At 46.7% G+C, this 15,842-nt stretch overlaps 2 protein-coding genes and 1 long non-coding RNA gene across 3 annotated transcripts; 1 reads left to right on the top strand and 2 right to left on the bottom strand.

Moving 5' to 3' along the window:
- Positions 1-2,242: 2,242 nt before the first annotated feature.
- On the top strand, positions 2,243-3,761 carry LOC133909016 (uncharacterized). Its single transcript, XM_062351284.1, has 5 exons — positions 2,243-2,628; positions 2,725-2,846; positions 2,948-3,136; positions 3,271-3,322; positions 3,414-3,761. Exons 1-5 carry the CDS (start codon positions 2,314-2,316, stop codon positions 3,537-3,539), a joined length of 804 nt encoding a protein of 267 aa, XP_062207268.1. The 5' UTR covers positions 2,243-2,313; the 3' UTR covers positions 3,540-3,761.
- A 2,198-nt stretch (positions 3,762-5,959) lies between these two features.
- On the bottom strand, positions 5,960-7,857 carry LOC133909011 (uncharacterized). The gene is made up of 2 exons (XR_009908284.1): positions 6,242-7,857; positions 5,960-6,133 (listed from the first exon to the last, which is right to left on the bottom strand). It is a non-coding gene; the product is annotated as an uncharacterized LOC133909011 (long non-coding RNA).
- A 3,128-nt stretch (positions 7,858-10,985) lies between these two features.
- LOC133909004 (shaggy-related protein kinase alpha) lies at positions 10,986-15,425 on the bottom strand. Its single transcript, XM_062351263.1, has 12 exons — positions 15,162-15,425; positions 13,891-14,073; positions 13,697-13,789; positions 13,429-13,488; positions 12,896-13,168; positions 12,617-12,691; positions 12,330-12,527; positions 12,172-12,222; positions 11,991-12,086; positions 11,819-11,902; positions 11,594-11,696; positions 10,986-11,412 (listed from the first exon to the last, which is right to left on the bottom strand). The coding sequence occupies exons 2-12, from the start codon at positions 13,999-14,001 to the stop codon at positions 11,330-11,332; spliced, it is 1,227 nt and encodes a 408-aa protein (XP_062207247.1). The 5' UTR covers positions 14,002-14,073; positions 15,162-15,425; the 3' UTR covers positions 10,986-11,329.
- Between the last annotated feature and the right edge of the window lie 417 nt (positions 15,426-15,842).

Raw genomic sequence — 15,842 nt, 5'->3', positions numbered from 1 at the left:
AGCCCGATGCTGCATTTAAGGGGGAGCGTGGCCGGTCACATCCAACCACACCCCCCCACACCTGTTGTACTGAGTACGTCGGTCCCTACCACCCCCTGGCAGGAAGGCGTGGGGATAATTAATGTGACGGGTCCCATCGTACGTCACCCTGCGGGGCCCATAACGGAAGACGGCTTGAAGATATCGTCGATAGGCTCGAGGCATATCACCTGTTGCCCTGCCGCGACAGACCGTGTCAGATCTTCTCTGACCGGACGGGCATGCGAGGATATTCAGCGGCTGGCCGGTGGCCCCCCCCCCCCCTGCACCTGCTAAAGTTAGGGCGTAATGACCAACGAGACCGACCGAAAGGCGCATTTTTAACCCCTGTAACATCAAACTGTAGACCCATAATGGTTACTTTCCATTTATGGCTTACGGAAACTTGTGCCCCCGGTCTGGGCACGCCGAGGCTCCCCCCCCCCCCCCCCCGATAAGATAAAAGGGGGGAGCACTTCGTAGAAAGACAGGTTCAGCAGGTTGAAGCTAGGTTGAACAAGTTCAGAGAGACCGGCACTTGAAGACCGAAACTCAAGACTTAGACCAAAAAAACCTTGTAATACAGAGATCCAGAGAAAGGCACTCCAAGAGCATTAATAACACACTAGAGATACAGGAGTAGGGTATTACGCCTCCATGCGGCCCGAACCTATCTAAATCCCTTGTGCATTTACTCCTACTAGCCGACGATCATCCGTCCAGCCTAGATCCCATACATTCACATTAATCCCACGTACGAGGTAGATCCAGAATCAGCCTCCCGGCCGAATATCAAAGGGGGTCTCTCAGGATCCCCGCTTACGGTGTTCATCCACCAACAGCATGCTCCAAAACATTCAGAGCAGAAGCACACACAGGGGCTGGAGCCACCATAGCTGGGTCCCGAACAGATGACAGAACATCCGATTCCAGCAGAGGCACTGGAGGGCTTGGTGCAGCCGTTGGCCCCGAAGGCTGAGGCAATGATCTAGAAATTCCAAAATCCTGCAGATCGGCGCCTAAATGGACACCACATCACAACTGATCGCGGCAAGAAACGAGTCTGCGTCACAAGCATTCGCCCGGCCCAGCGGAGTAGAGCCAGAAAAGCGCGGTGACGCCTCGTCGACCATAGAGTCCCAGGGCAGGGTGAGGTGCACATCAGCTCTCTGGGCCAAGCAGACATTGTCAGCCGAGGAAGCGTAGTGCACATGGACCGGTCTAGCTATGCAGTCCAGGAGCATGGGGTCAAAAGCTACCCGAGAAGGAGTTGTAGCAACCTTAGGGGTGTGGCAAAAAGGCTCTGAGCTTTGGACTGCCAACTGACGCTTGACCAGCGAGGCAGGCATCTTTATCGCTTTTGCTTTTAACAGAGGGAAAAGGTGGCGCACCTGTGACTCCGCACCGTTGAAACGACCAAAACGAAGTAGGCCCTCCAAGGAGCAAGCCATCCACCGCACCGGCGTACGGCCATCATGCCCAAACCTTGCCGACGACAAGGAGGCGACCCGTAGCCCACCGACCTGGAAGGAAAGAGCTCCCACACTAGCAGCATGACCCTCGCCGTTGTTGCCATCCTCAGACGGCCCACTGAAACGCGTGCGCTTTGGCCACGGCCTAGAGCGACCGCTCACCTCGAAACCGGGAAATTCATCTCCATCACTGTCCCAACAGTCCGGCAACGTCCCGCAGTCGGAGGAGTCGGACGGCCAGTTCGAATCATGAATCTCTCTGATGAGAATGCTGATCTTGTAACGGAGGCACGAAAGCTTAGAGTTGATGATCTCTTCAGGGCGTAGAAACCGTCCGTGCTCAAGGAAATATGTAGACAAAATGGTAAAAACAAAACGCAGCTCGATTATCTGGCTTGTGCAAGACGAATCGAATCCGCCTTTAAGATCCTGATGTGTAGGTTTGTAAAAAGTAGCTCGTAGGTTGTAAATTGTAAAAAAATGATGGTTGTTTGACGACTTAATTTTAAAGGTATGTTAAAAGTTTATGACACTCTAGCTGTTTTGAATAAGAGATGATGGGTGAAAGTCCGATAGGTATTATGATCTTTTTGCACTTCACAGTCTGTAGCAATCGGGTGAGGGATGAATTATTGGGTATTGTAAAAGTCGATCCACTATCTCTAGCTCAAACCAAGAGACTAGCTACGAACCCACCCTGATCAGACGGCTGTGGAAGAATGGAAAGGCACTGGACCACCGATGGATCCTAGCGGATCAACTGGCTACGAACACTGCACTGGCACGCCTGGCGTTGCTAGAGCTCGCTCAGAGGATAAGAGACATGCGCGCCAAGCTCGCGGTGCCCGTCGCCGGCGCCTCCCCTCGGCCACCGCGCTTACACCCCACGCGGCGCCAGTGCCACAGTCCGCCGCGCCGAGCGCCCAAACTCACCCGCTCCCTGCGCGACGGCAGAGGCGGCGGTGCACCGGCCCCGGCCCCGGCCCCGAGGCGGCGCGCCTGTCCCGCCGTCTGGGCCGCCCTCTTCGGCACGGGGTTCCTCCTGGGCCCGCTCCTCGATGCCATCCACTCCCGCGTCGGCCTACAGGTCTACGGCAATGGCGCCCTCACCGTCGGCCCCCTCCGCACCCACATCCTGGTACGTGATCGACGGCGACGCATCGATCGATCCGTGCTCCCGCACGCTTCTTGACCCGTCATAATCCCTGCGTGTTCTTGCATTGGGTCTGCGCAGGTTCCGCCCCTGCTCGGCGTGTTCTACCTCACCGTCGGCCTGCTACAACTGTTCTTGGACGAGAGGGCGCCCCAAAAATCGAAGGCCACCGGGAGCCCGGAGAAGACGGCGACGTCGCTATTGTTCGTGCTAGCTAGACACTCCATTCACTGATCCCCCTACGTCTGGTGAAAGATCGAACGCTGTGATTACGATTCATTAGCTACGTGAACTGTAAATGCAGTGTTCTTGCCATGTTCATCGAGCTGAGCGCGGAGCTGTACAGAGCAGGGGTGCCCAGCAACGTGGAGGCCTACGTCCTGTTCGCCGCCGCCGAGTTCGTGTGGTTGTTCCTCGACGGCTCCTGGCTCGGCTTCGCCGTCGCCTGCCTCGTCGGCACCGCCTGCCCGCTCGCCGAGATCCCATTGATCAAGTGACACAACTCCTTTCTAGTTCTACCCCCATTGTATCCACTTGCAATGTGCACATGCACTCTGCTCCACCTGCATCCACCTTGATTTTTTGCTAACATTGCCAGCGCTGCCGCTGCCGATGTTACGTATGCAGATTGCTTGGGTGCTGGAGCTATCCGAACGCCGACGTCCACCTGCTCGGCGAGGTACGTTTTCTTCTCCTCTCGACGACGGGATCGCGCATTTCTTTGCCCGGCTAACCAGCGCACGTCACGTCGTCTCGTGCGCCTTGTTCAGGGGCTGGTGAGCTGGACGACGACGTGCTACTTCGTGTACACCCCGTTCCTGGCGAACCTGGCGAGATGGCTCAAGACACGGTTGGTGGACAGCGCGGGGAGAGACGACGAAGCAGCTCGGCCGTGACAACGGGAACAACAGCATGTTCATTTCCTGCTCGGTTAACCTGCAGAACTCCAAACTGAAACATATTTTACAACGTTCAGTCGAAAGACAGCCAGTGCAGAGAGGTATGGATAGTGCATATAACCTTTTTTACGGAGTAACATCCCTGCCAATTGTGCACCCTTGTATATTTGTTTTTCAAGAACGAAGTATTTCATTAAGGAGAGAAAGGAGTTTACATGATTGGATGGGTTAGAAACAGTGTTGCCTGACACGAATACAAGTGTCGGAATCCGATTCGAATTTAATGTCCGATTCAATAAATAAAATTTGAATACACCAAATATAACTCAAAATCTGACGCGAATATCAAAATCCGAATTGGATTTGGGATGTCTGATTCAGTGAAAAAAAAATTGGACAAGATGTCCAGTAACACTGGTTAGAAACCCATCGACGAAACAAAGCTGACTACCCCTTGTATAGTTGCAAGATTCAGACTAGCAGAGCTTGCGGCTTTGCGTGGTGCCAGGTGTCACGCTGGTTGGATTTTTGCAAAGGTTGTCGGAACCTGTACATGTTCAGAATGTTCGGAGCATAACTCGAGCTGTTTCGATAGGCATCTGACGGCGACGCGGCCATAATTCCATGACAACCGAGGATCATGTTCGGATAAGCAGAGAACGATGGGCGCGGTTGTGCATAACTGTTATGGTTAAGGTCTGAAAGCTTGGTGCATCGATGATGAATAGATTTGTCTTTGGAAAAGAACCTCCAACGCTGTATGTGGCGGCAGGTGTCCTGAACAGTTGTAAGAACGGTTTATTGTCTCTACTCTTCGACCTGATTGAAGCATACTGCACAGCTGCTAAATTCTGCAGTGTTTGAGTTTTTTGGGAAAATTTTTATTTCGAAATTCGTGCTAATGATCTAATGTGAATTTCATTTTTGTCACTAAATTTCTGACTGACACTTTGCCCAGACCTAGGTAACCAATGGCATGAACACGCCGAGAGCCAAGGCGGATCCACATTATGACTATAGGGTGTATAGAATATTAGTTAAATTTTTGTTTTCAGTGATACATCATATATATAGTAGCTCATATGACACATTTAGCTCAACAAGTGAGACACCCAATCATTTTTATGCTAAGTCTACCACTGATGAGAGCTACTTTGAGTGTCTTAAAGGGGGAAAGACCAGCATTTTATTTCTCTGTAAGAACTGCATGCCCCTTTCAAGATAAAAGCTATTATCACCTGGAAACTGTTACAACTGTCAACTTAATTGGAAATAACTTTTTTTTATTATTGCATTAGATTAACCTGAACTCTTATAATGAAAACCTGAATTTGTTCTTTTAGCGTGGCATCGACGCGACGTATGGCCGATCTAATTGGTACGTTATGTTAACGAAAGAACATTACAAATAACCATGCTATTAATCGAAGAAAATGAGTCGTCTTAGAACAGTCCAGCAGTTGGTATGACCAAAAGCGCATTAGCCAAGACGTACACTCCAATGGCCGATGCAGTGCACGAATGCATCCGAAGAATTCAATCAGGTAACACCACACATTGCAAAAACAAGGAAGAAAATTTCGCACAAAATAAAACTCTTTTTTTCACCTAAAAGTTCAACCAGAATGTTGGATGAGCAAACACCGACAGAGCGAGGAGGACAAGCAGAGAATAGCTTGGCTACATCACTGCCAACAACATCCTAACCAAACCTTGGTCACAACCTTTCTGTGATCTACCAAGAAAAATTCCTTGCAAGAACGAAACAAATGTCTTGCAAGAAATGCATATTCACCTGAAACCAGTAAAAAAAAAAATAACGTGCACTTGACTTCAGAGCTCGTCACTATATGTAGTAGCATGTTCCTGCTGCTGATGCTTGAGCATTGCTATCTGTCTGTCTGCATTGCGGGAAAGCATTTTTTGCGTAGATTGATTTATCGATGGCTTCCCTCCTCCTGTTCCTGCGCGCCGTTGTTGTCGGTGGCGGCATCGCAGGCGAGGGACCTGCCGGTGCGCCGCAGGAGGAGGCGAGGCGGCCGCCGGAGAAGATGGGGTTTCCTCCGACAAGCTCGGTGCCATCCTGCAGCTTCCGGGACGGCGCTGCGGAGGAAGAAGAGGAACGGTGGCTGCTGGCCTGCCTGCAGTGGCCTCGTGTCGACCGCAAGTCCGCGTGGATGCAGATTGTTTGATGACCGAATCCAAGCAAGCGAGTGTTTTTCTGATTGATACTAGACCTGGACCGCGACGGCTGGTCTTGTCCTCTGATCATGTGATGTGTTTTGTTTGAACAATTTTTTGCAAAACAAACTATTTCCATGCTGTGTGCCCAAGGGTTTAGAACTTGTTGCCATGCTGTCCATTAGCGACACGTTCTGAATCCCACGGCACATCTCGTGTAACACTGAACCGAAACAAAAGGAAAGCTTCCTGTCAAATAGCAGCATTTCAAATGAACTAGATTCACTTCTCAATAGGAGTGCTACTTGCATTCGGTATAGAAAGACAACCATCTCATGACAGAAGAACCACATTTGTACATAGGATGCAACCATTCTTTGCAAGTGAAATTTCCATGCACATTCCCTCAACTGCATAATCAGCATGGAGTTTTAATATAAATAAAAAAATTGTACAACATAATAAATGGCCCAGCAACAGCGCTTCAGACCTAGTCGACAAAGGGAAGGGGAGGATACCTGCCTTCAAGAGGAGGTTGCAGCGACGGCGGTAAGTTGCCCCATGAGGTGTGGCCCCCTGGTATGTTCCCTGTTAAACATGACAGGAAAAAAAGAACCAGCATTACCAAAGTGAAACTCAATAAAGAGATAAGTGTGATGAAACTCCAAAAAGAGATATGCATGATGAAGCGATTCGAAAACAATGAGCCCTGTGCTACCCTGGCAATTTATGCGCTTGAAAGCATCACAATGTTTCAGAGCAAGGATCCAGAGCATGGTTCCTGCAGACTCAGGAAGCTGACAACAGCTTTAAACCAAACAAAATTAGTGTTTTAATATGTAGCCCCTCCTTAGTCATCTGGAGGCACCAACCAACAGGCCCGCTTGCAATCGATCAAATCACCTCGAAACATCCAAACAGCATCCCATTAGTCACTGAGAGGCACCAACCAATGGACCCGCTTGCATATAAAGGATTAAATAAGATGACTGTACGACAAGGGCTCTATTCATGGCATGACAGCTGACTGAGAGGAAAACATGATGAGCAGCTGGCTTGTCGCATATCGCAATTCTTCCTATAAAGGCCGATGCCAAAATTCAGAAATCTTTGCAAGCTTGAGGTAGCTTCAGAGGAACAAAAAAATTAAGAATCTTATATGCGTTTCTTCAGAGAGATTGTGATGTCTAGCACTTTTTCCCCCTCATTTGAGAGTCATCGATAGAATTTTCATTTTTAATTAGCCCAAAAGTTGCTTCATGGCAAGAACATACTCGAAAATTATACAAATGCAAACATACTAGATCATAAAAATAATTGGTGAGGTTAGAGGTGCCATGTTTATTCTGGGTTGGTTGTGAGACAACTATAGATTGTATTTAATAGCTGTCTGATTGACAGGATGGCGTTTGATAATCATCAAACGTTCCTGTTCATTGCTTTAAAGTTAAAAAAGAAAATTGTGTGGGAAGAAAATTCTAAACATTAACTAAAAAGAGAACAGAAATTATGTAGGAAATAAATCCCGACCATCAATTTCAAGGTTAGTCATGATATCGTCTGGACTACCCAGCCAATTAATTATAACAATGCTGTGCTTGACATGGATCAAATGTGATGATGACATCACCTGAGAAAGAATTTCTTTCTGCTGCCTGGTACCTACCAAAATTAGGTTGACTGCCAAGAAAATTAGACTGCTGCACCATGGTTTTTTCAGGGCCTGATCCTGAATAATAAAAGTCAACTCAAAACATAAGGCATACCCACGGGCTAAATCCTACTTACAAGTTAAGTATTGATTTAGCATGTAATGAACTAAAGTCAAATGTTTTTCAATGTTCTGAGCATCATCTGTAGCATTAGTAATTGTAAACATGACCTTTGCGATGCATTTAAGATAAACTAGTCATAACTAACAACTATACCTAAATCGAGTACTGCCCCTCCTATAATCCATGGAAGATTAAACAGTAGCCTACAAGGCTACAGTTATACTCCAACAGGTTTGTGTACAATTTTTTTTACACAAAAGTAAGGGGGGACAGAAGTCATGCTTGAATTCTGCGAAGGGAAATATTGGTCACCTAAAATAGATTGTAGTGGTAGTTCCTTTCATAAAGTTAACATCAACCAAACTCAGTTGTATCCTAAGTGTAGGAACCTACAATGATCTTAAGGCAGTGTTCCAATTAAACTAAATCTAATGCAACAGATAACTCAGTGTATCTTGGCAGGACTCAAAATTTAGTATTAAGTATCAGATATTGGGGGCGGGGGGGGGGGGGACTAAGTTGCACCTAGTTGGCAATGTATTCCACAAAGAGTAACAGCATCTGCCTTCGGATGCAAGTATCTACACGAATCCCCATACTTGTATGTCCCCTGCAACAAAATTTAATTTCTTTTTTTTTTTAGAAAAAGAAAGGTAAGAAACAAGAGTGAATTGGGTAGCTGAAGCATTCGTTCAAAAGGGAAGGTAATTGCTTGAGAGTTGAGAATGTTCACAAGGGAGAGGTCCCAAACTACGCATAACAGAATTGACCTCAAAATTCGGTGTGACACTGTTAAGGTTATAATAGTTAAGGGTATTATGATAATCTATGTAGCACCAATACAGATACGGGTATCGGTATCGGCCTGATACAAATCCGGGGATACGCTATTTTTCCAAAAAAAAACCGATACGTGGATACGTTTACATTTTTAAAAAAAACATAAATAGGTTACTCACATATTCTACTTAAATTCTATTACATAACAAACTTAAAAGTCTCAATTAATCAGACAAGCTATCGACAGCTAGTAGGGAAACTATTCTGCCAAATGGATGCAGCTGACACAACTATCCTGCCAAGATACAAGTTGGCACCGACATCGCACATCACAATTCACAAACTTAATCTGACATAAACAAGAAAACCACATCTGAGTAGCCAATGAATTGGGGTGGAAATGGTAGCAAAATGCATGAAACAAGTTCATAATTCTACCGAGCTTTGAATTATTGTGAAGTTTGCTCATTCAACAGAGTGCTACACCGATAAATAAAAAATCCCTCAAGGAAACATGGCATGACAATTCTTCAATTCTAATACACTGCAACAACGAAAAGATGATGAAGTCAGACTGTTTTTCTTCAGCTGAACCCAATTTCAGCTGAGAAGTACATGTTGGGAGCTTAGAAAAAGATATGGTGATCAATCAAGGGTTGAGGGCCTGATCATTTGCAGCTACAGAGCACTAGTGAATACTTGTTATTTGTAGCTGCATGCCAGACTGGAGGGCTGCTCTACAAGAACTCTACAAGAACTACAAGAACAGACTATGCTTTGCCAGGTTGCCGGCTAGAGGGCAGAGAAGGAGCAGAGAGCGACTACTCACCAGATCAGTGGAGGCGTTGCCGGCCGGTGGGAGTGGAGGGGCATGTGGGCGGGGGTCTGCCGGCTGGAGGCAGTCGGGGGTTTGCCGGCTCGAGGCGGCGAGGAGTGGCCAGGCGGAGTGGCTTCCATCTGGAGCTGCGGGATGGCAGGGCGGCTGGAGGGTAGGGTGGCTGCCGGCTAAAAGGAAGAGGCGGGCAAGGAGTTGGTGATGGAGAGGAAGAAACGGGGACTCAAGGAGGTAAGGAACTCACCTCACTGCTGCCGACTTGCCGCTAGTGGTCGCTACGTTGCGCTTGGGCGGGCGGGCGACTAGGTCAGAGAGCAACCGATTGGAGCACCTGTGACTTGATGTATCGGCTTGGGCTGAGCCATATCGACTTAGTAGACCAATACGTACCGGTCCAAGTATCTAATTTTTATGTATTTATTTTTGGGCTGATATTGCTTGGATACGTATCGGCGGTGTATCCGTATCGGATACGGTGCCCGGTGTGGATACGCGACCAAAGTGATGTATCCGTGTTTTAGAGATGATAATCTCCTAGTCCTAGGTTTTCTCTCACATACTCTATTTATTGTCCTAATAGGGCTAACACTGAATATAAGTTACTATGCCTAACCTGCACAAGCACAACGAGATTGTGATCTTGTGATGCTATGACTACTCGTAGCGTGTCTGAGAGTGTACACCGGCTTAGTAACCAACGCAACGCAACACAAGATGACTCACCGTGAGGACGAAGTGGTGGCAAACGCCCTTGGCGAGGGTGCCGTCAGGCAGGAGGAGGGAAGCAGCGTCACCGTGCTGGTCTGCCGACGAAGAAAGAAGAAAAAGAGTCAGCCGGACGGACCCGAGCACCGTGGCAGACAAGGTGCTCGACGAAAAGCGTGAACCACATAAGCAACCGACGATCGGGAAGAGGGCAGCTGACCTCGGTGGCGGATGGAGTCGAACCAGAGGGCGCACACGCGCTAGTGCTGGGTGCCCTGGAGGTGGCGCTTGCGGGTGGCCGGGATGACCTAGAACTGCTTCTCGCAGTAATTGTAGTAGTACTTCCCCCAACGACATCTTTGGCTTCCTTTCCTTTCTTGCTACTCTTCTCCGCGGCTTTCTGCCCTTTTCTTTGCTCTCTTCCTGCCTTCAGGCTATAGTTTGGAATAACAAATTCCAGGAGAAGTTATACAAGATATGGATCTCTTTCAAAATTTCTTTTGCTAGTCCAAAACCTACCAAACCCTTGGAGGACAACCAGGGAAACATCTGCATTAACACGCCATTGCTCGAACTTGGCTGGGAAAATTGTCACCCACCTGGGTCTCATGGGGATAATTCGTTGTCTACATAGGAGGATTTGGTATAACAGATATGTATAATCTTTTATAAAAATATTTGATTGTCATATGCACGGTTCAAATTTAACCTAACGGATATAAGTCTCATATACATCTATTCATATAAACGAATTTATTTATTAAAATCATAAAATCATCTTTATACAAATAACAATCTCAACTTTTATATCCACTTATATGGTCTTAGATTTCATAAAACAAATTAACTTAATCTATCCAAACAAATATAAATAATTAAATATTCTTCTTTTTAACAAATATAACTCACACAAATATTCTTCTTTTTAACAAATATAACATATACACTCGCACTTGGTTCACATTTCTTGGAGGGAAATCGTCTCAAACCTTGACTCCACGGTGCGGCTCAACCGCAGCAAAGCATAATCACTATGGTTACAGCAACCGATGCAGCTGTTCCCTAGCGCACACTTAACAAATAGCAAAGTTACGACATCTCACCCACAAAATTTTGGCAACAATCAGATACAGAAATCGCAACATTCGATAGGAGGAAACTGATGCGTACTGGTAACAGGTAGCATTTCAGAAATAAGACCAGGTAGCAGTATGGGTCTGGAGACGAAGGAACTTGGGAAAAACGAAGAGAATCCGTACATAGATCCAACTACCATAAATACATACTGCTCTAAAACATATTACAGATCAGCTATGGCAATCTCTGGTGAGCGTCAGTTAGTAGGGCGGGGGGTGCCGGTTTGCATCACAGCATACTACTCAGCTACACAACAGGTCAAGACAGCAGTCATACGACCAGGGTAACTTTGCATCTTTCAACGGAGGGCACACAAGCTGCCGATCCAACATCCCAGGGGAAAATGCGCACTTGTGATGGCTGTTCCCAAGAACTCACAATCCAACATAGGGGCACTGCTTTTTCGCATGTTCTGGGATCATTTTCGCAACAATATCTACTGGGACTCCTTTCAGTTCTGAAACAAAACAGAAATGGCAAACAAGATAAGGTGCCGGTCTCATCCAATAACAATTGAGCAATCGGTAACAAACGCAGGGCTACAGTACTCTTTCAAACTAGAATCGCACTGATTGCAGTGCCTACTTGAGCAACCAAGGTCTGGACCGCAGGTGAATAGAGTAGGGCATGAAACTCACCGTGAGGCTTGAAGTTAAAAAGGGGTGGCAGAAAGCGGCCATTTGGAAGGCGGGTATTGGGGTCTCGGAGCTCATCAAAGAATGGGTGAACAAGTGCCTCCACCTGGACAAAAGATTCACACAGGCCTTCATAAATCAAAAAGTCGACAAGGATAATGCAGGAATTGGGGCACAGATCTAGTATTATACGTATTTCCACTGTAATGCGCATTGAAATATACTTACAGCAGTGCATCTTAGATTGGGGGAGTACTGGAGTAGCCTTGAGACAAGATCAACAGCTTCTGGGGGCATCCTTTTGTGAAATACCTAAAAGAGACATGTCTGGTTAGTAACCTGATAGCCTGATAGCGATCAATTTCTGACAACATTGTAACAGATGTTGAAAGAGTTGCACCTTGTGCCAGGGGTGTGCTTTGATTTGTGGAAATTTGAACTCTGTGTAATTTGGGTTCATGCATTTAATTTCTTCCCTTGTAGGAGTACCAAGGATCTGCAATGCACAATCAAATTGAGGGTAATAAGTATTTATGCCTTGTAAGAATGAGAATTTACTAGTCACCAGAATTGACAACTACCTTGATGATTTCGACAAGTTGGTCCACACCACTTTCACCAGGAAACAAAGGCTGTCCAATAGAAGTTCTTGTAAGCCAGTATGAACTCAAAGCCTATAATGTTGACTTGTAGAATACAGCTTTATTTAGAAAATGTACAAAGAATGAAGGCTGCTCACCTGCCCTAACATGAGCTCGGCGAGAACACATCCTGCAGACCAAATGTCAATCGCTGTAGTATACTCAGTGGCACCAAATATGAGCTCTGGAGCCCTATAGTATCGGGAGCAAATGTACGATATGTTTGGCTCCCCCTTGACCAGAACTTTTGCACTCCCGAAGTCACATAGTTTAAGTTGGTGAGTGTGTGGGTTCACCTGCAGTGAAGTTCGAAAATCAATTTCAGGATATGAGGCATGTCTTTTGGTATTTGAGATGAGCAAAAATGGATGATTTTCCAGCATACCAGAAGGTTTTGTGGCTTGATATCTCTGTGGCAAACGCCGATACTGCCATGAATGTAAGCCAGTGCCCTACATATCTGCCAAAAAACAATACCAAATATTGAATTAAGTTCATGTCAAAAAATTAGCATGCATGAGCAGACAAAATTCAAGCGAAAGGAACTTTGCTTTTTAGATTTGACAATGAAACGTTCTTTGACAGTATATAGCAACAAAATATACTGCAGTATAACTAAAACAATAACATAAATATCCAAAAATGGAATGGTATAAAATGATACCTGGTACATATACAGCTTCACATAAATAAGTGGCATACGCTGGTTCATCTTGTTGTAATGCTTAACAACTCGATGAACAGTCTCAGGCACATACTCAAGAACCAAGTTTAGATATAGTTCATCCTTCTCAGTTGTTGAAAAGAAACAATGCTTCAGAGCTATAACATTAGGATGGTCAAGAAGGCGCATGGTCTGCAGCTCACGGTTCTTGTAACGCTTATCCTGAAGAACCTTCTTTATGGCAACAGTCTCACCCGTCTCCAAACATTTAGCCTACAAAAGGGGAAAATGGCATTGAAAATTAGAAGGGGTATCTAATTTAAAAAGTATACAATGCAGTCTACAGGAGAACTGGTCACAAAAGGCTTTATAGCACACAATATATGGAAGATATAAAATATGTTTAACACTTAACGGCCAGCTCTGGATACCAAAACAAAAAAAATGTTGTTTCACAAACTAGATTCAGTAAGGCAATAACACAGGTAGCTGCCTAATAAAACATGTATCAGCCACAAGTTGTTGCAACTAACCTGGAAGACAATCCCAAAAGAACCTTGACCTACAATGCGCTCAGCCATATAGCTAACCGTCTGCAAGTGCACCCAATAAATACATATTATTATACACAAAGTCAGTCAAAAAATTGTTCAGGACGATTAGATAGCCCGAGCATGCTTGGATGCTAACATCGTGAAGATATTGGCTATATGCAAATTGCAAAGGGGAAAATGGATTCATGGATGCACTACACATGTACAAATAGTTGCTGATCCTGATCAAATGCAGTAAATCACTCACCTGTTTTGGTTGACCATTCTTGCCACCAGTAGTTGTCACAATTATGTGCCCAGTTTCGGTCCCTTTCCCATTAATAATAGTTGCTTCAACTTCCTGCATTTGCCATTCAAGTTAATATGTTCCGACTAGGTCCATTTCACAAAATACAGAGCAAACTTAAGTAATCCCAAAACAAGTGGTTAATGCATCTTCACCTTATCATCTCTTATCTTTAATTCGTTCATCTGATCGGGCAACTTCTCAACGCCCATGCTGGTGCTGGTGCTGTTCTTGTACCCAGACGGGGCTACACCTGCTGAAGCCATCTCTTACGGAAGCCAATTGATACCAAATCAGATATGCATCAAATTACAGTAGCAACGGGTCTATTGGGCAACCTGCGAAGTGTATCAACAACCAAAATCAATTAAAACGGTGATTAGTTACGATGACCCCATTAAATGCAGCAAAAACGTTACAACTGTAGGAATTCAATGCGCCTATCGAGCCTAATTGGAGCTAGTAACTACGGCAAACATTCGTCAAATCTAGGCAAAATGCAAGAAATGAGAATGAACTAGTCATATATTTGCAACCAGTGGGGGTTATGAGCCAAGCAGACAGCAGATCGAAAATGCAAGCTGGGGTGGTCCAACAATAGGCTCGCATTGCAAGAATTGAACATATTTCAGAAAGAAATCAACCATCACTCTGCCTAGAAGCCCTCATGACGGACCAAAGGGTTCTTAAAAGTAGGTCCTTTCACGCCAAACTGTAGTATTCACGCCATGTTCTTCTGGGAAGCAACTTTCCCCTTCCTAGCTTGCCTAACTTGAGCTTAAAGGACAAAAAAAAAAAGCTCTTGCAGAACTCACCAAAGCGTGAAGACAACATGCACTCGACTCTCGAGAAAGTAAGAAGCCATACTAATTTAGGTTCCCCTCTGCATATGGTCAGCAGCGTCATTTATGCAAGCATCTGCCCCTCTAATAAAGGGAAACGAGTAGATCAACAAGTAGCCGCGACGATTTGGGCACGAATTGATGGGCATAAGTGGCCTATTTATTCGCATCTGAAGCCAAGAACACTGCCTCGGTAGCAATAAATAAGAGAAATTAGTTCAGAGATCCGCGCAAATGCTCTCCGCTGACTAACGCCAACACAAACTCACAGTAAGGCCGCATCTTTCCCAGAACGATGCCAACCTTCTAAGAACATGGGAAACCCTCCAAAATCGTAGCTCACACGAGGGGAGTAGAACCCGCGCAAATCAGCCAGGGATCGAGGAAAGCCCGCATCTTCCACCGTGAAAACGCAGATCCAAGGAGGCGGATGGCCACAGCACCCAGATAGGCCAACAGCGCACGCAACCATGGACCGAAGAACGCGTCTTTGAGGCCACAAACCCCAGAGAGAGAAGACCAAATCAACAAAAAAACAAACAACCAAATCGAGGAGCAAGAACAGATGGCCGACCGGTCCATACCTCCTCCTCCTCCACAGAAATCTCTTGGTTCCCCTCCCAGATTTGCTTCCCCCTTCTTCTCCCTCGTCCCTCCGAGGCTCTGGCTGCTCTCTCCCCTGCTCCTTTCCTCACCCTTTCTACCTCCCCCCGCCTCTTCTTTTCGCTTGTCGGGAAATGATTTGTGCCTGCCTGCCTGCCTGCTCCCAACGCGACGCAGCGGCCGAAATGATTTGTGCCTGCCTGCCTGCTGCTGTCGAGTGCCGAGGGGAGGCGCGGGGGCGAGCAGTCAAAGCACCCACCACCACCACAGGACGCCCGCGCGGCCCCCTTCCCCCGCTCCTACTCCCCGCCCTTTACGCCCGCCGACATTTGGGCCGCTCCGTTCCGGGGGCCCGCGTGTCGGTCACTTGAGCTGGTCTCGCGCCGCGTGCGCCTGAAGGCGCGGGATCCCTTTGGGGCTTGGTTGGGCCACGCCTTTTGACCGGTCAAGTCTGCGGGGCCCGCAGCCCGGACTGCGTGTGGGGAGGGGGGGCCCGGCTACTGTTCACCCGCTATGACTGCCGCGTGGACCCGATTGTACATGGGACCGGTCTGCAGTGGGTGAGATCCGTAGGGTGAAGGCTTTGCGTTTGTCTTTTTTTTAACCGCATCTGAGCACACAAGATTCGAGTACTGAGTTGTGCGGGGAGAAGACGGTCGTAC

This window comes from Phragmites australis, chromosome 1, assembly GCF_958298935.1.
Source record: "Phragmites australis chromosome 1, lpPhrAust1.1, whole genome shotgun sequence".
Taxonomy (NCBI): domain Eukaryota; kingdom Viridiplantae; phylum Streptophyta; class Magnoliopsida; order Poales; family Poaceae; genus Phragmites; species Phragmites australis.
This window is presented reverse-complemented; position numbering and strand designations above follow the sequence as displayed.